General features: G+C 39.4%; 1 protein-coding gene across 3 annotated transcripts; it reads left to right on the top strand.

The window, feature by feature from the left end:
- Positions 1 to 897: 897 nt before the first annotated feature.
- EIF4E3 (eukaryotic translation initiation factor 4E family member 3) lies at positions 898 to 27866 on the top strand. 3 transcript variants are annotated; one of them, XM_013943313.2, is made up of 7 exons: positions 898 to 916; positions 16450 to 16522; positions 18126 to 18220; positions 20270 to 20330; positions 23510 to 23576; positions 25756 to 25911; positions 26466 to 27866. In XM_013943313.2, the coding sequence occupies exons 3-7, from the start codon at positions 18195 to 18197 to the stop codon at positions 26510 to 26512; spliced, it is 357 nt and encodes a 118-aa protein (XP_013798767.2). In that variant the 5' UTR covers positions 898 to 916; positions 16450 to 16522; positions 18126 to 18194; the 3' UTR covers positions 26513 to 27866. The 3 variants fall into 3 exon arrangements, with proteins under 3 accessions (XP_013798767.2, XP_013798776.2, XP_067159595.1); XM_013943322.2 differs by lacking the exons at positions 898 to 916; positions 16450 to 16522 and adding an exon at positions 16529 to 17360; XM_067303494.1 differs by lacking the exons at positions 898 to 916; positions 16450 to 16522 and adding an exon at positions 22214 to 22296 and having other exon boundaries at positions 18200 to 18220.

Genomic DNA, 27866 nt, shown 5'->3' with positions numbered 1-27866 from the left:
GTCGTCAACTTTGCCTGCTTGGCTGAGTTCAACCTTAACAAACGCTGCTCCCGGCACAGGCACCGTGCGGTCTCATCGGTGCAGCGTGACTCCTCCGCTCTCGTAATGGTGAAAATTGACATGCAAAGCAGATTTATCACTAACAGCATAGACAGTTTCAGAGCAAAAGGTGATAGCTTTAGTTATAAACTTATTACAGTTAAATTATTTAGTTGTAAACAACTTATTTTCACTGGTTTCCTTTCTCTGCTTTCAGACAGAGCTACTATGAACGCCTGTCTAGAAAAATCACTGGCTCAAAATAAAAGGTAATGTACAACTGAAAGTTTATTTTCAAAGCCAATGTGAAAACACCTTTTTACTACTTCAGCGTGAATTCAACCCTTCTTGTTTTCTCCGCTCTCTATTTACTAGCATCTGCCATCGAAAGCAATCCTGCTGTAACTGGTCAATAGGACTGCTCCTGGCTGTAATTGCTGCTCTTACGAAATGCTCTTATTAGCCTCTTTGGCTAGTCAAAGCATCTTCATTTTTATTGAGTATTTTACTTTTTTTTCCCTTTTAATTATTGTCCAGATATAAATGATCCCAAAAGCACTCCTGCAAGGTGTAACTAGGAACATAATTTGGTACGTGTTTCTAAAATTTATTTTAGTTGCTCTCCTTGGAGCAGTTTGGGAATTGATCTAATCAATGGGGAGAATTATTTGAAATGCTAGAGGTACTAATAATGGAATTCTGTCCTGCTGGTGAAACTAGTTCGTTGGCAGATTTGCCAACGAGTATCTTTCAGTATAATCTATATTGAGGTATGATCGTATGAGATAACGACTTAAGTGCAATTATACAGTGTAATTGTTCTACTGATAAATTTTTTTTTTCTTTTTCCTTTTGCAGCAATACAGAAAGCGCCTAGGTAAGAATTTCATACTGTAGTTGCATAGATAGTATCTGCACATGTGTTTTGTCTGAAAGTTTTTCCATACTGACATCAGTCAGTGTTCCCGGCATTGGCTGGCGTTGCTATCACTCCTAGAATTCAGCAAGCGTTTGCAGAGTCTGCTTCAGCTTGCACGTTCACTTTTTTTTAATTATTATGAAATACCCAAAGGGTGGGACTGTTTGGTTTTTTTTTAACACGGTGCTATTCCGATACACACACACACACCCCTTCTGACATCATCTTTTAACTCAAGCAACTAAAATCCGAAATCTGATTTCTTTACTGGTGTATTGTGCTTATGTGTTGGATTTCCTGTTGGTTTGCGGATGATCCTTGTGCACAGCTTAGGCTGAAGCCAGTCCTACTTTCTCTTATTTTGCACGCTGTGCCGATGGACGTCCCTCCTTCCCCACCGCCCCTCCGCTGCCTCACAGGCTCCCCGGACCTTGGGCACAGGTTGAAATGAAAGCATAAGCAGTGCAAAAACTTTCAATGTGAGCAAAACTGTAAGATTTGGCAATATAAGAGAGTCCATGAACAGTTTACACTGGTTTAATGTAAGTTCTTAGTTAACCTGGTGTTGTCTGTCTAAACAAGGCCCTTGCCGGTGTGCTGGCCTGGGATGATAATTCAGCAGCGTGTTACTGTGGCCCTAAGCGACTTTTGGGGGCCAGTTCAACATTTTCCAGAACTACTTCTGAAGCCCTGCAGACAATTCAGCGCTCTGCCCAGAATTAAAATCAAGCCATCCTCGGATTCGTGTTCAGGGGCTGAAAGCTGCTAACTGACACTTCTGTATTTAAATTACTTCTGCAACAAAGACATTGTCTCGTCTTTTAATTTTTGAGCTCTAGAAATAGCACGTAAAAAAGATTTTGCAGTTTAGAAGTGTTCGTGGGTCTGGACCAACTTTTGCGGGCTAAATAAAGCATGAGAAATATTTTTTACCAGACTATCAACAGAGCTTTTAAGGCAGTCTAATGAAATGGAATCTATTATTTTAATAGCACTTTCTCTCTGGTAAAAGTTCCTACTAACTTACTGAAGCAGGGCTTGAAATAACAGATAAAACCTGTCAGAAAAGCTGTGATATAGTTTGGAGCTGATAATTGTGACCAAAATCTAAGCTTACCCAAACCCTGAGTTTAAATGACAAAATGCCCTGAAATTTTTCAGATCATCATGTAAGCTGTTAAAGATAACAAACAGCTTATTTGTGCGGGGTGTTTTTTTTTCCTGTTGTCCCTTCTGTACTAAGGTTTTTTCTTTGGGAAGATTGAATGGTTTCATTATTTATTTATTTGGTCTTTTGCTCCTGTATTCTATCTAATGAAGTTCACTTCACTGACCCAGAGCTGATACAAAATGAGGGGAAAAAAACCCTCCCCAAAATAGCCAATATTCACTTTGCAAGCACATGGACAATAAGGAGAAGCACGTTTGGTTCTGAGGACAACAGGTTACATTAATCTGCCAGAGCGATACCTGTAAGAGTTATGCTCTTAGCGTGTTAAACCTGCAGCCTTTATAGCTGAGAGGAAGAAGGTAGGGCTTTGGGGAAAGATCCAGCAGGACTTCAGACTTTCTGTGATCAATGTTGTAGTTAGATAAAAACAAAGATTAGAAAAAAAGGCATTGGTTATGTACATAGCTTAAAAGCCTCGCGCGAAGCCTCTGTATATCCTTTGGACCCTATTTTACCTTTACGATAAGGATGCACATGGTTGGAAGCACTGTCGAGATCTGTATGAATTTCATGCATGCAATGGGTGAGTCCAGCCTGGGAAAGGAGCGTCACCTGCCAGGCTTTATAAGGACATTTGCCACCGTTCTTCTCTACGGAGAGACCCAGCTTTGTTGCCAGTGAGTAAAGTGGGAATTTTGACATTGATTTCCAAGGGAGCCAAATTGAGCTCCATGAAAATGGAGCATTAGCATGCAGCGCTCCTTTTCGTTTTTTTCTTATTAATGTGACTAATTAAATGTTTGTATTTTTTAAGCACTAACTGGTTTTTGATAGTCATTTAGAGACTTTGAGAAAGTCAATAATTTTGATGCAATAAGACTGTAGACTCCAGAACAAAGTCCGCATGGAATCTGTGGTGTTGCTAGGATACAGCTATTAGTATTTTCAGTGGCTGGGGTATTTTTTGGTGTGTTTTTTTTAATAGCTTCAGTCTAACCACTCTTACAAACAATAGGAGAGTATGTGACTGACTGATCTCATTTACACAACACTCAAATTTACAGTAACTAAGCCAAATTTGACCCATTAGTTTCATCTAATGTTATATGTGAAGAAGAAACACAGGGAGTAATTTTGACCTGAACTCTATGGAGGACATTTTATTCCGATTTCAACTTTTTTTTTTTTCTTAAGGTGTAGAATTTTCTACATCTGTGTGTTACATTCATGAACTCAGTCTCCCTCTAGTGGTTCATTTCCAAAGGGGTCCTTGGCTTTACTGTCCTAGAGACTTTGATGGGCACAGAATTTGCTCGAGTGTGATGCAGAAAGTTGAGATGAACCATATGAGCTGAACCATAGAGTAGCAGGGAACTCATAATTTGCAAGAGATGAGTATAAAACCAATGATCATTTTATTATTTTCTGTGTTATTTTTCCATTTTAGATTTTTTAGAAAGATTTTTACAATATAAATAGTAGTTGAGGCTTCCCATCTCAGGCCTACTCTGCTGTACGGACTAAAATGTTTTGCTCAGTGTGTAGGATTTGCTTCCTGCATATTGTTTCCTTCAGCTGTGTACTGTGATGCCTGTAAAAAAGAGACCTGTATTTAAGCTGATGTTCCACATCAAAGCAGTTGCCAGATGTGGTACCAATAATACTCTTTTTGACTTAATATAACATAAAATGAATGTGGTGGATGATGCTATTTTGGGGCCCTCATGTTTAGGGAAAAGATAATAAGCGGAACACTCTGCAGATATTTTACTGGGAATAAGGAAAGAAAAGCTGTTTGGAGTTTGTTTCTTACGTATAACAGAGCTTGCTTTCAAAGTCCTTTGGGCTTCTTGCATTTCTGCATGTGATCCAATGCCTTACAAGCCTGGGGAAAGGAAAGGTGGAGGGATGAAAGCAGAAAGCTAGTATCCAAAGCCAAGTGAGAAATTCAGGTCTCTTTACAGTGGTGCATGGATTGTGTGCTGAGCTAAGCCAGTTCAGCTCCCTGGAGAAGACTAGGTAAAGAATAAGGATCTGGTCCAAAGAATATTTAAGTCATTATGTGCCATTATGTAACTATAAAGGGCTTTGGACCAAGAAAACTTGGAGAAATTTAGGATTACCTGGCCTAGAAGTGAGCAAACTCCCATTCGATCTCCATAGGCCCCTGGAACTGGAGGTTATGGGATGCTGTTACCTTTCTGTGAAGCATTTTACAGTGTATTCAGCTATGTAACAACTTTCAGGCTTTTAGTTTTGTTTGGCCTTTACTTAACGGTCAGCTTCTATCAGGCAATCAGGAATTCCTGATCCCTTGAGATATCACTTAAAACACTTTCCTGTATACACCGCTGTGTAAGAGGTGCACAGTGATGCCCGTTATAAGTATTCTGTAGCCATTTTTGTCTTTCATTTTTGTTTTCATATTTCAGACTGAAGTTTTCACACATAGTGTCCTGGCCAAAGGTGATTTGATTTTGATTTTTAACTTGAGCAAGAACTATTCCATTAGTTTTGTGTATATAAAAACCATGTATTTACTCCTAGCAGATGGAACAAGATTTTTTGCACTTTTTCTTTCTACCAGCTTTACAGCTAAAAGAGCAGATGTCGGAAGGTAGGAGTTCAGTGTGCCCATGGTCCACTCTGAAATTTGTTCTAGCATCACTCACAGACAGTAAGTTAAGAGGACTCCTACGTTTACAAGGAGGTCATGGGCATTTGAGGGGTTTTCATGAATACATGAATTGGTTTTACTTTTATGTAATTGTATAGGTTTTTTGTTTTTTGTTTTTTTTTAGACTTGGACAATGCATATGTAGGAATGTTTTTGAGAAGGAAGGAAAGGATGCAGCTGAAAAAACCTTTTTGGACCAGTAAATCCTACAAGCTAAGGAAGCTTCCTCTGCTTTGTGAAGCTCCAAAGACTGAGCCAAAGATGGGTATCAATATCAGCTGTTTCAGGGCTCCCTCCTAAACCACACTTTTCCAACCAACCGCACGGGTTCCTTGGGAGTAAACTTCAAATGACAAGCTGCAGGAATAGCGCCTGGCTAAATGTCAAAAGGGAAGAAATGCCATAGCTGAGATTCCATGCAAACCGTAGCTCTCCCGGGACTTGCGCACCTCGTTCACCTTCAGCAGGCTTGCACATTTGAAGGAGGACATCCATGAATGGGCACTCCCAGGGATCAAACGTATCCAAAACCTCTCGTGCGGAGCATTGCTTGGTATTGTCCTGTGAAACTTTCTGTCCCAGATGAGACTGGACTCAAGCGTGTAGGAAAAAGAGCGGGGCGGGGGCAGTTTGTTTTTAACAAAACAAAGTTATGCAATATCTTGTAGTGGTGACATGTTCCCAACTTGCCGCAAATGAAGAACTCACTAAATACGGTATATCTCTGGCCATATCATTTGAATACATCTTGTTTCCATGGCAACCTCACTTAACAGCTTGGCTGATATGAAATCATTCCTAGATGGGGGAGCTTTTGCCAAAAGCATTTGGACTCAACACTTTAATACCATGTTTTAGGTTTTTAAAAACATTTATTTAAATCTACGGAGGCAAATACCAAGTAAAATCCCTTCAACTTCACCTCTGCTTTGGCCTTTGGTTGATCAGTTTATCTTCCTAGGAGCCTGTCGTAAGCAAGTCTTGTGTTTCTGAATATGCTTCTAGAGTCACAGTCAATGATTCTAGAGCAAGTGATCATGGTCGTGTACCAGCATTTGGTACAGAAATTACGTTTCAGAGCTGTTGGCTGATCCTGTGACCACAGGGGCACCAGCAGCCTGGTGACAGCTCAAGTCAGTGAAGGTATCTGCTGCCACTAGCTTTGGCTCCACGTAGAGTGTCCACGTCAGCTCTGGTTAGACAGAAGTCCATCATCTGCATTTCATGCAGTTCAATTTGTATTAGGAACACCGAGTGAAGCCCAGTTAATCTACTAGAAGTTCTGCAAGGTGTCACACCTATCATCTCTAAAATAGCTGATGAACTGTGGAACATTTCCAGTATAGACATGAAATATGACTGCTCATATGGCGCTTGTTCTCTTCCTCACTTCCAGGTGCTAAATTGCATTAAAATACAGCTAAAATAAGCCTAATGCGTGCCTCGCGTTTCTCATGCATGCAGGTATTGTAGTTGCCACAGTGACAATGCCCAGCTGTCGGTGAGAGGAAGGGTGGTCCTGAATGCCTGATGATGTGCTCTGCCCGTTCGAACCACCGTGTCTCTAGACTACAGGGATTCTCCGCTGTAGCTGGGAGCAGGGGCTGCGTGAAAAGCTGTTTGAACAGGCAAATAACTTTCCAAGCACATGTAATATACCCATTGCTGTCAAGACTTTGGGATCAGCAAGGATTACAGGAGCATGGTTTAAGATCTAAAGTGAGACCATGGAAAGAGTTATGAAGTATTTGGTGTTTTTTCTGGCTATAATGTGCATCCTTCAGCTCTAATTAGCCCCAGTGTGAAACGACTTGGGCCTTGCTGTGGCCAAGAGGTTCAGGTACTTTCCTGGGGGCAGGAAGGCAGTGCTAGTAGCACGCAGAATGTGTCAGAACAGTATTTCCAACTCAACTTTTCTTTTGCCATTTGTTGCCTGAAATTAGCTGAGCTGATCTAACTGCTGACTGCTGTGGTAGTGGGAAGGTCGCACTCCCTCTCTGCTGCTCTCAGTCACACAGATCTGCTTTTTAAGGCCCTTTTATAATCTGGTTCAGTTCACTAACTTGAAATTATATTTATCCAGAAAACTCTGCAAGCAACTGGAGCACATGGCTGGGAGCTGGAAAAAGCAGTGAAGATTGGAGATAGGCAATCGTTCTGTCACGGTGAGCTTTAATTGACTCATCTTTGCACCACCACCTTGCAGTGTAGAACTACACCATAATATAGTTTATATTTATTGTAAATCTGCTTGAAGAGGTTCAAAAACACAGGAGATGGCTTCAGCTGAGTTTCTTTAAACAAGAGGCTTCCAGATATATGGCAAACATCAGGGAAATGTGTATTTTTTAATTAAAGCCCTATGAATATCCAAAAGTGCTAATATTTTCCTGGGATTTTAAATCTCTGAATTGATGTTGTTCAAGAAGTGCTGGCAGCGCAGGGTGGCTAAGCAGAGTCAGGATATCGTTCTCACCATCGTTTTTCCTTGTGCGATGCATCTCGGGAGACTCATTTTTGCTTTTGTGTCACGACTTCTTAGAAATCTCCATAGGCAAAGGATGTGCTAATTCAGTGCATCCTGTGATTGCCCTTCCTCCACAGCCAGATTAATTTACTGTTATTTGAGATTCCCACAATGTACTGTGTGCCGCTGTGAAGCCTGGTATTTACTGATGTAAACAAGAAATGAACTGAGGCTTTTTTACATGTCTCATTTGGAATAATGATGCAGACTCTGTAGCCTGGTATTCACTCGGTATCTTGGAGGCGTGGGGGTTGTACTTGTATATTGTTACTTACAGCTCAGATTGTTTATAACATAATAATTTGTTTTCAACCTGAGACATGTTTTAAATCATGACTAGCTCAGTGATAATGGAATCTGGAGGTTTTCATTGAAGCTTATGGTTCCCGTCACAGAGGCAGGTGGTAGATTTTAAGTTGGTTAGGTTTTTGTAATATACTCTAGTAATTTTGGCCTTATTTCCAGAGTGCTTGTGCGGCATATCCAAAAATTGACACCTCACTGGCAACCTTAGCAGAGGGATACCAAAAATGTAATAGGCGTGCAGGCTGACAGCTGCAATCACAGAGGCAAGATGTGGTCCCTTAGGGTCATAAGAAATCAGCACTTTCCTCCTGCCTTCTCTTCTCCTGATCTGAGAAAACCCAGGCTATTGGCCCTGGATACAGCCACTTATTGGTATTTTTCAAGATTAACATTTTTGGTGGGCTCATCACCAAAATAGAGAGAGAGTTCAGAGCGGGCGTATCAATGAATCGTAGCATCCAAGCTCTCCCAAATGATCATTATCTTCTGTCTTCTATTTAAAGAGGAGTAAATTAAATTGCAAGAGATGGTGCAACTGGTTTTCCAGATCTTATTTAATTTGGCTAAGCAGTTAGCATTTTCCATCTGCACAATATAATCATTAACTTTTTTTGTCTCTTCGTGTTACTGTACATACTGCTTTTTTACGGGTGATCTCTGCCCTTTCTTACTGTTAGATTTCATTTCTATGAAGGAGTGTGGCTTCACTGGTTTTTCTGTTAGGATGAAGTATATATAAAATTATTCATCCTACTAAATATACTTGCAAGGAATCCTATGTGATTCATGGTCTTTGATCCTGCTATCACTTATGTGGGTGTTTAGCTTTACTACTGTGCATAGTCCCACTGGGGAGAGTCTTAATTTATAAAATACTATTATGAAAATAACGTGAGGCTTCAGCACATGTCCATGCTGGATTAGGAGGCACCTCCAGAAGCAAGCATGTAAGTTAAATAGGCTGCGAGGAAGACAAACAATTCCTCTGCCCCCCCAGTTTTGAAGCAGTTCCTTGTGGTCTTGCTGTCTCCATCCATGGTCAGTTTGTACTGTTGTCGTCCCGTCGTTTTGTGAACATGTCACCGAATGTGAGAGTTTTGTGTCCTGAAACTTGGATTTTTGGAGCTATTTAGATACTTTCCTGCTCAGCGCTGCCATGCCAAACTGAAGCAGGAGCCGGTCTTCGAGAAGGCGCCCCGAAGCCTCAGCTTGGCAGTTTTGCAGCCCAAGGCTCCCCGCCACGGTGCCTGCGCCAGCGGGTCGGCGACGGGCCGGGGGCGAGCGCGGGGCCACGGGTCAGGTCCTTCCCTGGAGCTCCCCGGGGGTGTCCGCGCCCGGCGTCCCCCGTCCCCTCGCCCGTGTCCTGCTCCCCCGTCCCCTCCCCTGTCCCCCTCTCATACCTCCCCCTGCCCCCCGGCCCCGGGTGTCCTCTGTCCCTCCCGTCTCTCTGTCCCCCACTGTGTCCCTCACACCTCCCCCGTGTGTGGCGCCCCCGCTCCCGGCCCTGTGCCCGGCGCCCCCCGCGGCCTGGTCCCCGTCTGTCCGGGCCCGGCGCCCCGCGGCCTGTCCCGGCCCTCTCCCCGGCGCCCCCCGCGCCCTGTCCCGGCCCTGTGCCCGGCGCCCCCCGCGGCCTGTCCCGGCCCTGTGCCCGGCGCCCCCCGCGGCCTGTCCCGGCCCTGTGCCCGGCGCCCCCCGCGGCCGGCGCGGGCGCTGCGGGGCGGCGAGGCGAGGCGAGGCGCGGCGCGGCGCGGCCGAAGGAGATGGCGCTGCGCCCCCCCGCGCCACCGCCCCAACCGCCGCCGCCGCCGGGCCCGGAGCCGCCGCGCCGCCGCGGGCCGGAGCTGCGCGACCGCGCCGCCGAGGCGCCCGCGCTGCCGCTGCACTCGCCGTGGACCTTCTGGCTCGACAAGTGAGTGCGGGCCGGGACCGGGGCCCGGGGGCCGAGGCGGCGGCGGCCGGGCCGGGCCTGCGCCCCCGCCTGGCCCGCCGCGCCCCGCCGCCCTCGGCCCTGCTGCAATTTTCATACCCCCTTTCACCTTCCCTCGTAGTCCCGTCCACCCCCCCCCCCCGAAAATAAACGGCGGCGCTTTCTGTTTGTGTGCTTTTTTTATTATTATCATTATTTTTTTCTTTAAAAAAGCAGCATTTGGACTGCTGCTTGAGCAAGCTGCCCCGAAGATCTGCTTGTTTACACCGGCGGCGTGGAGGCGAGCACGTCTACCGCTTACTCCCTGCGCCCGAAGGTGACGTCCACTGCGCCTTGCGGGGTTCTATCACGATTTTTGTTGGGTTTTTTTTTGATTTCACCGTATTTTACACTTTCAAAAAACAGTTTTTCTACTGATTTTTTCCCTATGATTCCATATAAGTACATTTAATTAATGGTATTGTTGTTTTTTTAATTGTAAAACGAGGAGCATGTGTAAATTTTTAAAAAATATAACTGCTACCTTAAATTTCCAGAAGTTTGGGGCCTGTTGTAAAAAATGTGGGGCCAATGGTCAAAACCTAGTGATTTAGATGCAAAACACTATTGTGTTTTGTTTACCAGCAACAATAATAATAGAATAATGTCAGGGAGGGAGAATGACAGCAAAACAGCAGGGATGTTTCATGCATTTGAAAACCATTTAAGGCACTAAAAAGCACACAAGAGATGCCTTTTAATGCACAGCCATAAATATAACTCACTGCAGTGTGCGCGGGTTCGTGTGTCTGCGCGGAGCCCCGGAGCAGCAGCTGCAGTGTTTATCAGTACACCCACACAGATAGGGAGCGGGAGCACTGCTCAAGTGCGTGCAGGATGAACTTTCCATAGGCTATAACCACATGTATGTTTTTTTTACTTACTTTGGAAATACACGGTGTGGAGCAGTGGTGCTTTCCCATGAGATGAAGCTGATTTTGACTACTGTTACATATCACCCTAAACTTGGACTGAAATGCAGGAAGAAGTGACTCTTAAGAATCGGGCTAAATAGATGCTGAGATGGATATGCAGAGTTGCCTTTTTTTATTATATTACTGTGAGAGAAATCCATAACTTATGTTCTAAGAGCTCCATAATATATCGTTAAGTTATACTGTTAAAATAAATACCCATCAGCTAAATAGTGCTATGTATAGCAACAGTGATATGCCACCAAATAACAACTGCCTTAGGTTTAATGACCTCACCTTATAATATTGTCACTTGATGCATCTCCTGTTTCAGAAGTAAAAGTCTTTATCTCACATCAGCACTTATTTCTGTAAATGCCTTGGCATCAGCATAGCATCTGGAGGCTGTAATCCTGTGAGCAGGTCAAGTTCTTTATCAGTCTCACTTATATTCTTGGACATTTGCATTTCCTGTAAGCGCTAAGCCTTTTTTGGTATGCATGGCTACAGTATTTACCATCTGATGCTGCTTTCTCATATATTACCCCATATTTGTTTTAGAAAAGTGAGAATGATGAAAGTGTTTGGGAGAATATTATTCACCAGTTTGACAAGTAAGATCGTATGTATGATCTTCAAATGTCAGTAGATCAGCCAGTTCATAAAAGAAGTCAGAAAAGCTGTCATTTTTTTTCTCCTCAGAAAAACAAGATTTTCTTTTTAATTGTAAACATTTCTTAAGGTTGCGTGCTAAAGGTCCTAAAACCAGGAGCTTAGCTGTTTTCCATGCTGCAGGTCTCCGAGTTCATACCTGTGTATCCCAGGTAGTGCTTTTGCATGCAGCGCAGTGGTGGCGTTACAAGACGTGGGATTTCAGCAAGGCGGGCAGGTGCCTTTGGTGCCTCCTTGGGAAGCGGATTCACGCCGGAGAGCTTTGCACTCATGTTCGCCTCAGTGAGACTCTGCGCTGGTGCAGGGTCCTCTTCAACTCTCTGGCTTTTGAATGAAAGATTGCATTTCTAGTTTTTGCAGCTCTGTCTTTCAATTCTTCAGCAGTCTTTTGATTTTTTACAACAAAATACAGTTATGCCTCACTGAATATAGCAAGTTAAAAACAAGGATTAGAAATCTGGTCATTGTATTCAGGTTGTGTAGCGCGTTCGACATGGGGATTGTTCAAAAGGAAAAGTCAAATGTGATGAGGCCATCAAGGGCTCGGGTGTCGTTGATAACAAATGCTGTTCAGCATTTGAAACCATCCCTTAGTGGGGTTTTGGGATGTAGCTCTGGGTGTGATCTTTGTGTAAATACAAGGATGTGAAACTGCTTACACTTTTTTCACATATGTATGGGCATGAAGCAAATAGCCTACTTTGTAAACCGTGCAAATCATGGCTATAGTTTAGACTGAGTACTGTATGCCATTTTATTTTTAATGCTACACTGAGTAAGCCTTTCTGTACAAAATAATAATGAAAATTTACTAGCACTAGTAGCTGCCTGATTTTTCAGGCTCACCGTGAGAAGCTGAAGGTTCTGTCTGTGGTGAGTTTTTGGTGCAACGTGTGTGAATGCACATGCGGTGATGGGGACGTTACATATCCTTGAAAAAAGACATCTTTTGAAAGCCTACCTGCACCCGAGCTGCTAGTATTGCTAATATACCGATTTCAGTCAACGATAAGAAAAATATCAGTTCCCTTCTTTACAAATCAGTGCTGTCAGAAAACGAGCATAGATCGCATTAAAGTCTGGTACAGAAGGCTCGTCTCTGGCTGAATTTTGTCAAAGATCCACTTCCTTCAGGGGAAGTCTGTACGTCTGTACAGATCAGGCAGTAGGATCACGGCCGGCCTGTTGTGTCTTCTTGCCTGACTTCTGGCAGTGATTTTAAGTTAGTTTGTTTTTGTTGTAAGAGCAGTTTAACTTTTATGTATCTGTTGAGAGGAAGAACATGCTAATAAATGTTACCAAATGTAATGCAATGCTATTAGTCTGCTCCAGGAAGGTGAAAATGTTCTTAGAAAACGCATTATCTTTATATGCTTATTTTTCTCTCTCCATGTTACACTGATGAGTTTTATATAAATAAACTAGTAGATAAATTCTGATAATTGAGCCATTTTCATAATAATTGTGAATTTTTATAGCTGAACACATCAAATATTTGAAACAAAACTTAATACTTTCCCTTCTTCCCTATAGCAAAAACTTATTTATCTAGGATCATCTATTTCGTCTATTAAAGCTCATGAGTAGGTGGCTTACAATGAAAAATGATAGTTAATATTATAAAAATGCTCAAACCGGTAAATGCATTTTGACAGGCTTTGATAGCTTGAAATCAGTCTTTGTCTGTATTCAGAATGGATTACTAGATTTGTTTAGTTGCCACAGCATGTTTTTGAGTATATGCTTTGGAATTAAATATTTTGCTTATTTATACCAAAACCAGTTGCAGCTAAATACTTAGAGTGATATTTTCTGAAGTGCTCGGACACTTTTAAAGTTGCTCCCACTGAAGCTGTGATGAAATTCCCATTGGGAAACAAAGGCCAGTGTGACAGTGTGAGCACCTTTGAAAAAAATCCTACCCTTAGTTCGTCGTAGGGAAACAGAAGAGCTACAGTTCGGCGTTAGACATTAACATAAGCACGACCACCTGGAGATTTATTCATGGATAAAACAATGGAGTTTATCTTTGTATCTTTGTTCATTATTCATGGAGGAATAATAAAGAAGTAGCTGCAAGCTGGCGTTAGGATTCAGTTTGGGCAGGTTATTCACAGCTCCGTTTTCTCGCGCTCTTAACTAATGCCTCTGCAGTTTACTGTAAGATACGGGACATAAGTGGAAATTAGTTATTCGCCATGGCTTGAACTGAAAGTTCAACGTGGCCTATCAGATTAATATTGTTGCTGATGGCAGTAAAATTATTCCAAATGAGGGAATTCTGTAATGGCTTCATTTTAAGAATCAGTATTTGCAGTTTTCCTGTTGTGTAGTAGCATGTGTAGTGAGTTTTTTCAGCAAAGTACACAATGATCTTATGACTCCTAGCTTATATCATAATTGAGTGTGTGTTGGAAAAGTTGCAGAAAAAGGAATTTCTACATTTTTTTTCATTTGAAGCTCATCTACCATTTGTGCTAATTTAATCTAAACTTTTCCTGTGTACTCAATTTAAAAAAAAAAGGTCACTATTTTGTGTGTTTTGAGGCACAAAACCCAATCAATTGTCATCTATGCTGATCTATGGAGCTTATGGGTGTCTATCACGGAAACGCAGCACTCTGGATTTGTCGGCATTCTGTAATCTGGCAGGAAATTGTGTGCTTTTTCCTCTTGTTGTCTGTAGCTCGTGTACTTTGTTTTAATGTCTGCCACTTTGGCTGGCCGTGACTAATATATTGTTTCTGCCTTATACTCATGCATTAATCCTAATTTATGCAAGTGTAATTCCTCTTAGTGTGGCAAATGGCGCAGAACTGAAACTTTTAAATTGATGTATGTTATCATTTGATAATTTGCAGTCCTTTCAATAGTTTGTTTCTCCTGGTTAATCAAATCGTGAATTGGGGTTTTGGTTGTATACAGAAATAATAGGTTACAAATGATGTAGAAGTATAGCAGAGTATTCCTGAGAACTTTGAACATTATTTAAATATAAGCTGGATATAACATATAAAAAAGGATTAGTTGGGTATTTGAATAGTTATCTCGGAGATCTCTTCATCTTCTCTAAGTACTTTTTTAATAAAAAAGCTTTTGGCGTTAGCGATAAGCCCAAAAGATCAACGATACTTTCCAGAGTTGGATGAAAGGCTGAAATAGTACTGTGTAATCTCATGGGCATGAAGCTCTGCCAAGCAAGTTACTAGAAATAAAAGAATAGTCCATCACCTTAAATTTTCAAATACATAATCTGCTGGTTGGTTGGGGTTTTCTGCCAGCTGGTCACATAGGTTCTCTGGAACACACTATCTGCAACTATCAAAATGAATCATCTGGTGACCTCAGAGAGGAATATTCTGGATTTCATTCTTAGCTGATTTTGGGAATGGCATTAGAATTGCTAAATGGCTACTATGAGTACCTAGGTAACCTTTGGCTATAGCTACAGAATATCTTTTCATCTCGTATTTGAATAGACTTTATTATCACAGCATCTCAACAGCGATATCAATGTGAATATACAGAATGATGATACTGTAAAGCAAAGTTAACTCCATACATATTGGTGGCAGAAGTAGTACATAGCAGAAGTAATTTCTCGGGCAGTGGTATGAGACATGGAGAAGCAAAGTTATCTCTGGTTTTGCCCGTTCGTGAAACAATATTTGAGAGGTTCTGCTTTCTGTCAGTGCTAAGAAAACACAAGTGATACTGCGTTGCAGACCCCTGCTACTCCCTGCTGACAACTAAAGTTAAATCACCTGCAAAGCTTTCTGTCCCTTTTAAGTTGCTACTTTTATTGTATCCTGCATTAGGAAGCCATCTGACTGTCTTTTTTTTTGTTCAGTTAGTTTGAATTTCTGTTTATTCTTTAATGTTGAGTGTAGAGTGCAAAAAAGGCAACTTTAGTTTCTCAGTTTATCAGTCTTCTCATGATATTTTTCATAGTGCATAGATCACGTTAGTAGAACCAACACCATATCGATTTCTTGTCTGTTTTTGATAACTTCTTGTTAAAGTAATTATTGAGATTTGGACACCTAATACACCATTTTCTCATCAGTTCCATCGCTGTGATGCTGTCCTGTGTCTATTGAGTAACAGGTAAGTAGTTAGCTAGACATTAGTTTCTGTTCTGTACTGAAAAAGTCGAGAGGGGGTTCTCTGCCATTTTTCTATGTATTTTAAGTCATTCATTTTGACAGGTGCCTTCAAAAACTTTGGAGCTAATATCAGAGTTTTGAAAATGTGATGCTGTTTTTGTAGTTTTGCTTAGGTTTAATTATTCAATTTCTTCCTTTTTATGTATATCCAGCTTTTACCCAGAGCCTGAATTGTGTCTTTAATGACAGAGAGGTTGTTTAGTGTGTTCCTGAATGTGTCTGTGCTGATCAGAGGTATCAGGGCAAGACAGCTGCTTAGACGGGGGATTACTGCTTATTTCTACCCTTATCCTTAGATCTTTCTTCAGCAGGTACCTGGGCAACAACTTTGTTTTGCTCTCTGTTTCTTAATCTACTCTGTTGCTCTTTTTTCCAGGTTCAGTCATCCTATATATTTGTGTTTCCTCTTTTTAGGATGAAAGGGAAGGTTGCTTTGTTTCAAAATAAAGATTCTTTGGTGATCGTAGTTCTGCTTTAGAAATAATACTTTAGAAATAGGGCTTGTATGAGTTCAGTTACTCCTCTAGTTATGTGAGTTTATAGTTTTGTGCCATCTAGCGGTGTGTGCAAGTAAGCAGGACTTCAAATTTAGAATATAATTATAATTAATTGTATAGCTAACGTTTTTTAAAAGAAGATGGAAGTATGAAATGCTGAGAATATCTTAAAATGGCCAAAGAGAGATCTGGGTTGTGTTGAATGCAATTAAGAAGAAACCTTGAATGTTAGCTTGAATTCAGTTACTGATAACCCCTAAAATTAAAACTTTTTTTTTTTATGCCTAAAAGCAGCAAAGAGAGTTTAAAAGGAATACAGTTATATTTGGTTTAAAGTCTTAATTCACCTGTCTAATTAAAACATACTTTTGTAAACTATCTGACAAATCTCAATTCATCCTAAAGTATAAGAACAATTGAATTCCTATTTTTAAACAAGTAATGATCATCTAAATTGGAGTTTACTGTATAGCTTTGGCGTGTGAATGTTTCAACTTCTTGCTAATACGTTCCACTTTTCTCCATCCGTCTCCCTCCCTTCCCCCCTACCCCCAGGTAAAATACATATTTTTATTAACTCTACTTTTTTTTCCAGGTCACTTCCTGGTACTACAGCAGCTGAATGTGCATCAAATTTGAAGAAGATTTATACAGTACAAACAGTACAGGTAAGATTAGCTTTGCTGCAGTAGTTCTTACACATGAAAAATGAAACTTAATGCGTGAAGTTACGTTAACACTCTCATGAATGAGTCAAACTCATGCCTTCACTCACCTGTGGTATGAAATGTAAGTACTGCTCTTTCTGTGTGGTATCACTTAGTCATTCTTTGAATTTCATTTGGCTTTCCAGACCAGAAAAGGATGAAGTATATTGGTTTGCTTTGATCAGACAAGCCCACTCTTCTTAACCATTCCAGTTTCCTCTGGTGCCGCTATTGGATTGTTGTGCTTGATGTATTTTAAGTATTTATCCTGCTCTTTCTCAAATTGTTCTTTAATACAGCAAAGTTAGAGCTTGTGGTTGGTTTTCCTGTCTCTACCCTTGAGCATGATTTTTTTTTTTTCCGGTGAACTGGTTTATGGTTAGGTACTTTTACATCATGGATGTTTGCAGCAATAAGAAATTCTGCATGTTTCTATGTCATCTAGTTTTAAATCATCGGTGCCAATCAGTGGGCATCTCTTGCAAGTAAAATGGCATTTCTGTTTTACTGCCAGAGTTGGTGTGAAATACAGTGAATTGGTATTTGCCTTACCTTAACGCTAAGCTGACCTAGTTCACTAGATCTCTGAACTTCTAAGATGATGCCAAAGCCTTCTCCTTGGAAGAACCCAACCGTGGTGATCTTCTGTAGCTTTAAGTGAAGCTGTCGTACTAATGTTTGTACAGTTTGTTACCTTACATGAGATGTTTCCTCTCAGCTGATCGTCCTAAGAGATAAACTGGTTTTAGAAGTTTTCTGGAAACAAGGTCATCAGTGGCAGCACTTTGGCATAAAGCATGTAAGTCTGAGGTTGTTCGCTGCAGACCTTTGGGGGAGGTTCTCTTTCCCTGTCTGTGTTAGCAGAGTGTCCACATCATTCAGGCAGTGAAATCAAATTTGACAACACAAGTGGGTCCATTTCAAAATGGGGTTGAACCAAGTGTCATCAGCTCATCCATAGGATCACCCGTTTGTGCACGCTTCTCCATTTTCACGAGGAGGTAAGGTACTGCGCAGGGCAAGGACTGCACAGCAACAGTCTGGGGCAGCGGACACTTGTGAATTTGAGTCAGTCGCATGGTAATTCTTTGCTTACACATCTTTTCTGTGATCAACTTCAGCAGATTACTGCTTAGCATTAAAAGAGCAAAAACAGGACACAGAACTCAATATAAATATTCCTACTTCTGCCTGATTTTCATATCCATTTTTATATTTTTAATAGTTTTTCTTCTCTTTTAGTGACTGGATAATGGAAATGGCTCTTAGATGGAATTGCCAAGGGCTGCCAAAAATTATCACATAATGTTGCAATGTTTGGTTTTAAAGTTGTATTTATATCTAATGTTACATCACTGCATGTTGTTGCAACATACATCTTTAAAATCTTTAAGAAGTGAAATTGCAACAAGTTGATTTCAGAGCATTTTTTTATAGAGTACAAAAAGGAGATAGTTCTCTATGAGTAAAATATGTGATGGTTCTGGAGAAAGTGAACAAAGGAAGTAAATCTGCATGAAAGTTCTTCTCACATGTTAATGCAACTATACTTTTTTTTTTAAAGAATTTCTGGAGTGTGTACAACAACATCCCTCCTGTGACAAACTTGCCCCTGAGATGTAGTTACCATTTAATGAGGGGAGAGAGACGGCCACTTTGGTAAGTGTGTTATCATTAGACATTTCTGGGAGCGTGCAGTGAAAAACATTAAGTAAATGGTGAAAGGAGGCAGGAGTGGGACAGAAGTGTCTTGTCTCTGTTGCCCGCAAATGGCTGAACTAAGGTTATTTCTATTGTGGGTCTGTCAGGATCTTGTTAAGCTTAAAAGTTACTTGTGCTAAAGAGAATCTGTATTAAAAAGACTGTAACTTGATTGTCCATTTTGGAACATAAATGTAAATAAGAAATTAAATTATGAATTAAAAATAAATTATGTCTCTGAATTTCAATTCAAGAATACACAGAAAATACTTTATGGTATATTATGCTTTCATGTGCATTACTAGTATTTGAATTTTAACTTACAAATTTTTTTCTCTTCACCGAAGATAGTGTAGTAACAATGCAAATGACTGATACTCCTTGCCAGTTTTTTACCCATGCAAAAGTATGGTTCATATGCATATAACTGTATATATGGGCTTAGATTAAAGCTAAGTATAACTATTTAACTATGCCATTATGAGGGGATAAGTTGCAGCAAATTCCTATGAGATTGTAGAATGGAAATGGAATAAAGTATAAATCTTTTTTTTTTTTTTCCAGAAGTTGAATTTAGCATACCTTCTTCCTTTACTTTCTAATTAGGTAGCTTAAACATTTTCTGAGGAGATTTGATCTTTTTGGCATCATTTGCACTAGATAGTGATTGAATTAGAGTTCTTTAACTTGATCATTGTATGTCTAACTGGATGTTGACTTACTACAGGAGGTTTCCATCCTAATCTGAAGAAGTAAATAATTTTCTGAAGTGAAATATGTCTGAAAACATACATTACTTTTCTAAAAATACCATAACTGGTCAGAAGATCTAAAGTGGGTTGAAAAAAATATTGGTGCCTGTACAAATCAAGTAGGCAATTGTGTGCAGGTCTTGATATCTTTTTCAGGATGAGTGGGAACATTTTGTTTTTTCTCTATTTTTAGTTTTGATTTGGTAAGTGACTAGTAGGGGTGTGAAATGCAAAGATCTTTTTTGAAAACGATACATCTATTTTAAGACTACCCAAGTAAATGTACATGCTGTATTTTAGGAAAGGGATTGCAAGATGTTGATATCATCAAAGCCCACTAACTTTTCAGTAATTACTGCACAGAAGCTTTTCTCTGATTACAGTTACAGCATGCTGGCTAATTGCAGCATTGTTTTTAGGAGGAAAAACAAATTCTGGAGTGCAAATTGAGGACTGCAGATTTTTGAAGATGTCATTCCAAAGTTTGCCTCTCTTCTTTCCCCAGTGTTTGTCTGGATTGGTGGGAGGCCATTGATCCTGGGGAATCTTTATAAGTTTCATATTCAACCATTGTAGGTTTAGATATTCAAAAGGTGAATTTTAGAGTATGCCTATGAAAACTTCAACTTTGCTTTTACAGAGTTCTAACAGAAAACTAAAAGCAAAGTAAAATTTATAAAAAGAATGTTGACAGAATAAACTTGAAAAGTCTGCAGGTTTGTTGTTGTGCCTTTGCTATTATAAAGCAGTTTCTGATCATGTCTGTCCTGACCCCAGACAACTTCCGTCTTTTTCTCTAAATAAGGACAATTAATTTCTAGCTGTCATGGAATTGAGATGAAGTGTGTTCAAGTTCTTCTGTTAAACTGAATGAACTTGAGAGTAACAAGTTGCTTATGCAAAAATATGCCAGAGTTTTTCCAAAATAAAAGGTTACCATAGCAAAACATAAAAGTGCTTTGTGGCATATTCCCATATAATGTGCAGCCACTTCAAAGATAGTCTGTGGTCAGGGAAAATGTAAGTATTTTCCAACACACAAAACTTAGGAGAGGAATTAGGTGTTGAGAAATATACTTCATATGAACAATGAAAGATTTATCTCTGATGTCAAAAGTCATAGCTTGAGTCATGCTACCTGGAGTTAATAATTGCATTTCAAATGTTTTTTTTCTGGGAAAATTAAACCCCAGACATAGGTTTATCTCGATGTGGATTTGAATGTTTATTTTACTGATATATTTTCCATAACCAGGGAAGAGGAAAGTAATGCCAAAGGAGGTGTATGGAAAATGAAGGTCCCTAAAGAAAGTACGGTACGTAATATTCATCTGTTACTTAGAAATGATTGAACAAGGGGGTTTCTTTAAACTCTGTGAAATAAAGCTCTTGTAAAGTTTTTCAGTTTTGACATCATCCAGTACAACAACCAAACACCATTTTTAAGTCCGTAATCTTTTATTGCAAAGCAGCGAGAGAGCGTTTATTTTTAGCTAATTCAGGATCTTGTTTTTGACAATACTTGCCACTGTATGGTCAATCAAGCGAAAGTTGAAGTGTTGTACTCCATTTCTGTTTGGCAAGCGTAGTATTTTGCAAGGGCCTTTGTTCTCAAGACTCTGTTTTCACACCTGTAAGCACACAAAATATAAAAAACTTTTCCTGGTAATACTAAATGCTAAATTATAGCCAGAACCTTAGTGATGCTCTTCAGGAATCCACGCACAGTTCAGCACGACTGCCAGAGTTTTGCTTAAGTGCCAAGTGCACCTACGCTCTGTGTCAGGCTCAGTAGGACTATTTGTGCTTAACATTGCTTGTATGCACCCGTACAGAGATGTACGTAGCACTGTTTGCCCTGTGCCTTTCTTGTGCCAGTTGAAGACTAAGGCTTTGTTTCCATGGATAGCTAATCCCGTCTAATGGCTTGCTCCCACTGGAAGGGGGAAGATCTTGCTCATCCTCCTTTCCCGGTCCCACTTGTACTGGCAGTGCTGCTCATCAGATCATTCTGTGAGCCAGTTTAACACACAAAGATGGCAGAAATTTTTTTTTAATTTGAGCAGTATATGACCAGGAGATATTTTTGATGAATCTATGGGGTAAAGGAGAAAAGAGGAAAGAGTGGGATAGTCCCCTTTGCTGGCAACAGTGAGCTGTCACAGCACCTTGTGCAAGTCTTGTGAAATTATAGCACTTTTTGATTTGCTCTTTTTTTGTTTTGCTCTTTTTTTTGATTTGCTCTTTTTTTAATTTGCTCTTTTTTTAATTTTAAATTTTAAGAGAGAAAATCTGTTCAGGCGTGTCGTTGTTTTAGCCCTGCTGAAACAATTTGTTTTCTGTGTGCTGGGCTTTGTGCCCCTATTAAAAGCATGTGAGTAACTTTTCCTGTGAACTGTCACAATGAAGAGATTTGACCTATTCACATGTGTTATTTATGTGTGTAAGTGTGTTCTGGATAAGGCCTTTAAATGCTAAAAGTGAAGTGTAAGAAAAATGTGACAGCCTTGCAAAAGGCATTAAACACTGAAAGATGGTACTTGAAATTTCAGCCAAAAGTTAATTGATTTTGCCTGTGGGGTTTTTTTTCCATATGTGAATTGCAGCTTTCCTCCTCTCCAATCCCCAGTGATCACAAAAGACTGAAATTTTCTTTTTCCCTTTATAATCCAAAGTGTGAAGATTGTCAGAAGTGACAAGTGGTTTGGGGGGCCTGCATTTTTGGGTGGTGAATTTAGAGACCTCAGAGAGACATGTTTTTTCAAAGGCTAAATGATCGCCACTTTTTGAAAGAAGGGAACTTTTTGATCTCTCAAATTAAATATCACACATCCCTGGTCACTTCTGAAAGTTTTAATTGGAGATGAACTTGAGTCTGCTTTTAGTACCTTTGTAAATGGGGTAAATAATATCTTCATGCCCATTTTTGACTTCACACTTCTAATGGTCACACATGCACACAATATCTGTTTGGCTAAGAAGAACTGTCTTGTACAGACCTAAGTGGAAAGGATGACATGCTACAGCAATGCTTTGGTGAGGGTGTGGAGGGAGGGAGATGTAGTTTTCCCAGAGATATCAGTCTTTCAGATGGTATGACAAACTGACTGACAAAATACTGACATTTGAAAATGTTTTTGCATGTGTACAGTGACACTTCTGTATGTCAACTTCTAATACGAAAACTAATACTTTTTAGATCCTCATAAGCCTGATCCTGCAACTGCTTACTACTGGATGAAGTGCTTCCTACCCATGAGACCATTAGGACAACTCACAGTAGTGAGCACTACGCCTGGTAATGAGAGTATGCATGGTCAGTCTCAACGTTCGTATATGAACTCTTCCATTGGCAGGCAAAATACATCATGTCAAAGATTATCACGCTGACATCTTCAAACTGCCTCAGGATGCAGTGCATCAAATAGTTCTTTCCATAGCCTACATCTATATTATGCATTGGATTAGCTGATAATTATCGGGTCACAGAAATGCATGGTGCTCATCCTTTGTATCCTAGAAGATGGCTTAGGAGTGCTCAGAAACTCAGAAACTCCATTAAAGCAGTTTATTGGTTTATCTTCTTCATAGCTGCTTGCTTTTTGTTTTAACCTTGGTACATTTGATTTGTTTTTCTTTTTTTAATAGTACTAAAACCCAAGCTAACTCAAAATAGCAGAAAAGACATTCCTTAGAAGCAGTATATGAAAAAGTCACTATGGTGGTATAGACAAATATAGATATTGCCATATTCTGAAAAAGAATTTTATGTCTCTAACCACACACCTTGGAGCATATTACTGAATGAGTTCGTCGGAGTTGCATATAATGTGTTGGAAAACAGATTCCAAGTTTTGAATGCTCTTTGGCTTAGGTGATAACAAATGTCAAAAGCAAATAACAGTGTAATTAGTCTAACAGAGCCAAAGAAAACTGGCTCATAGCTTTTTTCCTCCAGTTTTCTCTAGTTAGCATTTAAATTTGTTGAAAGTCATGGTCAAGGAGAATCAGACATGATGTTTAAATATAAATCCATTTAGTTTACTGGTAGGGTTTTCTGGTACTTTTCTTAAAGTGGATAGTAATTATTTTCCATAGAAACAAATGATTACAAGTAGAGCTTTATGGTCTTTTTACCATGTGAAATTCTTGGGAGAAATCTGCTTTCATGCTTTACAGTAATTAGTGCATTCAGGATGAGTCATGGACACAGATGTAGAGAAGGTAGATTTATACTTAAATATTTAAAATATTTATTAGAACAACTCTGTGTTACAGTATTTATTATCAGAGTCTAAACTTGCTCCAACTATGCTGAAGAAATTAATAATATAATACAGTGTGCAACTGTTCATTTGCACACTGTTCAGTGTACAATGTACTCTTTTTCTGTCCAGACAACCTCAGAAGGAGAATGCACTCAAAACTGAGCTAGCAAGCTTGACACTTAAATTAAAAGAAAATAACACAATAGTAACTGTTTTTTTCTTCTTAGGCTGCAGTTTGGAAAGAGCTACTGTTAGCAACAATTGGAGAGCAGTTTACAGATTGTTGTGCAGCAGGTAACTTTTTAAAATAATTTAGGCTAGCATCACAAATACTGGGTTTGAATGCAGACTGTGGAAACAGTACTGAAAATATAGGACAGGGCAGGAAATCGTACTTGTATCCATTTAACATTAAGAGGAGGACAAGCTTGTCTGACTGTCTTGGAGCAGAGCTAACTCTAGCTTTGAGTTCAACAGCTTGCATCTCTTGGAGGCCAACAAGTTTTCTAGGGTTTAAACGTCTGTCTGTTAGCCAGCGTTCAAATGATTAGTGCTGATTCCACAATGCCAGGATTCTGGAGCCCCCAAATTACATTTCCATAGGAGATTGCTTGTACTATCTCATTTGGAAGTGGCTAAATTAGATAGACACCCCTGTTACCCCTCATGGTCTCTGTTGATTCTCCTAACAAGGTGATGAGTTGTCAGGGGAAGCGACAGAGAAGACCTGAAACAGAGAAGCTGAGTGTTTTGCCCATGGTTACACTGAAAACTTGCAGCAGAGCCATGATACGAACCTGGGTCTCCTGAATCCCAGGTTAGCGCTCTAGCCAAAGGTGGTATTTTCATTATCGCTTAAAAATATTGCTTAGGTCAAACTAGTCTTTAGCATAATTGAATTTACATAAAAATTCTTAAAATACCTTGCTGGTTTACTGGAAAACAGTCATTAATCATCCAGAAACTAGTACATGATTTTGTTCAGGTGTAATAATTCAGTGAAGTCATTTTCAGAATAAATTTCATCTCTGTGCTTGCAAGCTTGCATGTTTCATTTGGAAATGGTCCTCAGGAAGGGCTTGTGAGTGCTACCTTGCTTAAGATATATCATCAAATGCTGTATCTTAGTCATGAAGAGCAAATATGAGTCTGTGACCATTTCATAAGCTGAAGTTCAGTTGCAGAACTGTTTCTTGTTACTGGGTAAAGCAGATGATTAACTTGTCAATCCAGCAGCCTACAGGGAATGAATTCCGAGAACTGATTACTAAGCTAACTTTTCAGTTTAACATGATATTTTCCATCATTTCTTGCGACCATATTTACTTCTCCTAGACATATATATATGATTAAACTGGCTTTTATTTAATGATAAAGAATATCCCATTAGGAAGTGTTCCATCTCTGCTTTATCATTCAGGAGAAAAGAATTCAGTTTCTCCAATTCACACAGCAACTCAGCAAAGATTTTTCAAACAAATATTATCTCTCAAACGTAGTTAATATAGTAGAGCAGGCATATTGCATTAGGTTGCTTCTGGTATGTTCAGTTGGTTGTTCTGTTTTGTTTTTTTTTTCTAAAAGGGTTTACTGAGCCAGTTTCTCAGATAATATATTTCATTGCTTGCCTGACTTATTTCAGGATTGTAAGAGAGAGAGTACAAGCCTCAAATCCTTTACCTGCGAAAGACGTTTCCAATAGGTGCTTTTTAAAATCCTCCATATGCATAATTGAGCTGATGCCAAGAAGAAGGGAGAGTTTCTGCCCAGGGAAGGGGGAGGTAGTCGCTGGGAGGAAGGCAGAGGCAGCCTTCCCTTGCAGCAGCAGCACGGTCTCGGACAGAGCTATCCACACAACTGCATCCGGAGGATTTCACACCAAAAGTGCTTCTCCCCTCAAGTATGGAGTTACCAACACTGATAGCAGCAGCAGCAGCAGCAGCAGGCCTGGCTGTGGTTTTGTTAACTTTTCTTTGCTGCTGCTTTGACAAAATGGAAAGGGAAAACAGAACAATACAGCTTATAGTCTGGAAAAAGTAACATACAGTCTCCGCCAGGCACTGTTCATGGGGTATTAGTTGCTTTTCCCCCCAAAATTTTGCTTTTAGTAAGTTGCTGAAGTAAATTACCTTTAATAGTTTATGTTACTAACTTCAGTGAATATTGTGATTCCCTTCTAGTCAAAGATAAGCGTGCAATAATACAGATGAATAACCCTGGGACAATTTATTAAAACTATTGTGAGGTAATATTTACAATAGTTTCTACGAGCAATAATGTTTGTTTCTTTCTGGTAACTATTTTGTCTGGTTTCAGCATTGGTATTCTCTTCATTGGAGATTTCTCTCTTTCCTTTCTTGAGTTTGTTCAACTTTCAGTCAGTGTTTCATAATACATAAGTATCAGATTAGACATGTCTCACTTTTAAAGAATTCTTTAATAATGCTTTAATAATGCTTCCTCTTCTGTACAGATGATGAAGTAATAGGGGTTAGCGTCAGTGTTCGTGACCGTGAAGATGTTGTACAAGTCTGGAATGTGAATGCCTCTTTAGCAAGTGAAGCAAAAGTTTTAGAAAAGGTATATAAACTTCTGCCACACACATCTTTTAAAGCAGTGTTTTATAAACGTAAGTATTTTGTATTAGTTCATTTCTACCTTCACTAGAGAAATAAAGTGCCAGTAGGATATTTCCATGGGCATAACCTGCTTGATTTATCTTTAAAGATTTAGAAATTTAGCATCTCTCATTACATTCAAATTTTTACTTCAAAGTTATAGACAGTTATGTCCCTTCAATGTAAGAGTTAGCTACCATTCAAAGTATAGAATATTTTAAATTCAATTTTACAATATACTTGGTTTCATATTTAATATGCAAGATTCCTAAAGTGAGTTGGATAAATCTCTTGATAACTCTCAAGATTGCATGCTTTTTAATTTAGATATTCATGTGGTGCAACCATTTACTATCAGGATTTTAAGGGATGTCTTATTTTAGGCTGTAAATGAATGGACTATCAGAATAGTCTATTCCCCAAATCATTGTTTGCATGTTGTGTCTTCCTTGACTGCTCACACATTGTTGTCTTCTGTTTTCCTCCTTTTAACTTCTTGACAAAGTTTACATGGCAAAGTTTACACTTTTTATTGTTTCTTTTTTCCCCCCTCTCTCTTCCTTAGCACACAGAGAACATCATGCTTTTGAAGGCCGACGTGGAAAACATTAACGGCAGTCTGTACCAAGTTCCTTCTTTGTTGTTTAGTGTTTTGAAGTGCTCTGGACACGGAGAAGGATGGACGAAGCCCTGCAGAAGCACCACATGCAGTGCCCTTTTGAGTTTCTAACATTTCAGATTGGGCTATTGCTACTGAAAATGAGGAAAATGGTTGCCTTGATTACTAAATGCGCCGTTCATTACTTTTTGTTTGGTTGGTTTTTTAGTTCTTCATTATTTCTTTGAAAATATATTTTGGCCACTTGTTTTTTTGATCAGATTATATTTGTCCCTGTTTCAGTAAGAAAGAAAGCTTTCCTTTCTTCTGTACTGTGCTTAGTTAAGTGCAAATGTGCACAAACATGGTATGCTGCTTTTTCTAGATGTGCTGTACATAGAGGAATACTGGCTTAATGAAATGTGTTTTCAATTTTCGTTTTGAAACATTCCTATCATGTTAAGATTTACTCACTGTCTTTGTCCCAAGAGAGAAAGAAATTGCACTGCATTATTCTAATATACCATGTAATCTGGTCTTGCACTGGCAATAGCCACATACTGTAAGAGTAAATAATAATCACTGAATGACAGACTAAAGAGAACACATTTTTTAGGACTAACCCTCTGCGAGATGACGTTAACCAGTAACTTTAGTAATTTCAAAAGAACAGTTATTCAGACTGAGAGATCTTTCAATAGGAAGCCCTACAAACTCTACACCTCTCTTATTTTAAGAGGGGATGGTGTTTTTAATGGTTTTATATTGTATGCTTCCTTATGATATTTTTCTGTAATGAAAAAAGTGTCATGAATCATTTCTAATGCATTTGACTAACATCCCCCACACTTAGATTATTTTAGGCCTATGTTTGCATCCCTGAAAGCATCAGTATCAGAACTGCTGTTGACTTCAGCACAAAGGTCCCATCGTATGTAGTTTCAAGCTATCGTAGCACCTTAAGTGAATTTTTTTTTATTTACAGAAAAGAAATGGATTTTTTTTTACAGTGGGAATGTGAATATGAACCATGCTAGTCTTTAAATGTTTGTCTGTATTAATTATTTGCAGTGTCAGTTTGTTTTGCTATGCTACCAAAGATGAATTTAGTTCCTTTTACAAGAAGAAGCTGCAAAGTAGAGATGAATGTACACTCCACTGAGCATTACTTCATTGTTAAGAGTTTTTATTTGGCAACTGTTCAAATTGCACTGATTTCCACATGTTTAGTATATTAAAAGGCAGCCATTAGAATCAAATAAATTTTAAAATAAGAATCACATTTGAGATTTTTACAACTTCATCTGTATTTATGAATTAAAGCTGTGCAGTTAATGAGCATTATTAAACAAGTTTTCTAAAATCAAA

Source organism: Apteryx mantelli, chromosome 12, assembly GCF_036417845.1.
Source record: "Apteryx mantelli isolate bAptMan1 chromosome 12, bAptMan1.hap1, whole genome shotgun sequence".
NCBI lineage: Eukaryota > Metazoa > Chordata > Aves > Apterygiformes > Apterygidae > Apteryx > Apteryx mantelli.
The sequence above is the reverse complement of the archived record's forward strand: the minus strand, read 5'-3'. Positions and strand labels throughout refer to the sequence as shown.

Excerpts from the sequence above, each read along its gene's own strand:
- EIF4E3 (XM_013943313.2), top strand. The coding sequence starts at position 18,195 with ATGAGGGGAGAGAGACGGCCACTTTG. Across the intron at positions 20,331-23,509 it reads AGGTCCCTAAAGAAAGTACG|GCTGCAGTTTGGAAAGAGCT; the intron begins GTACGTAATATT and ends TTTTCTTCTTAG. Across the intron at positions 23,577-25,755 it reads TACAGATTGTTGTGCAGCAG|ATGATGAAGTAATAGGGGTT; the intron begins GTAACTTTTTAA and ends TCTTCTGTACAG.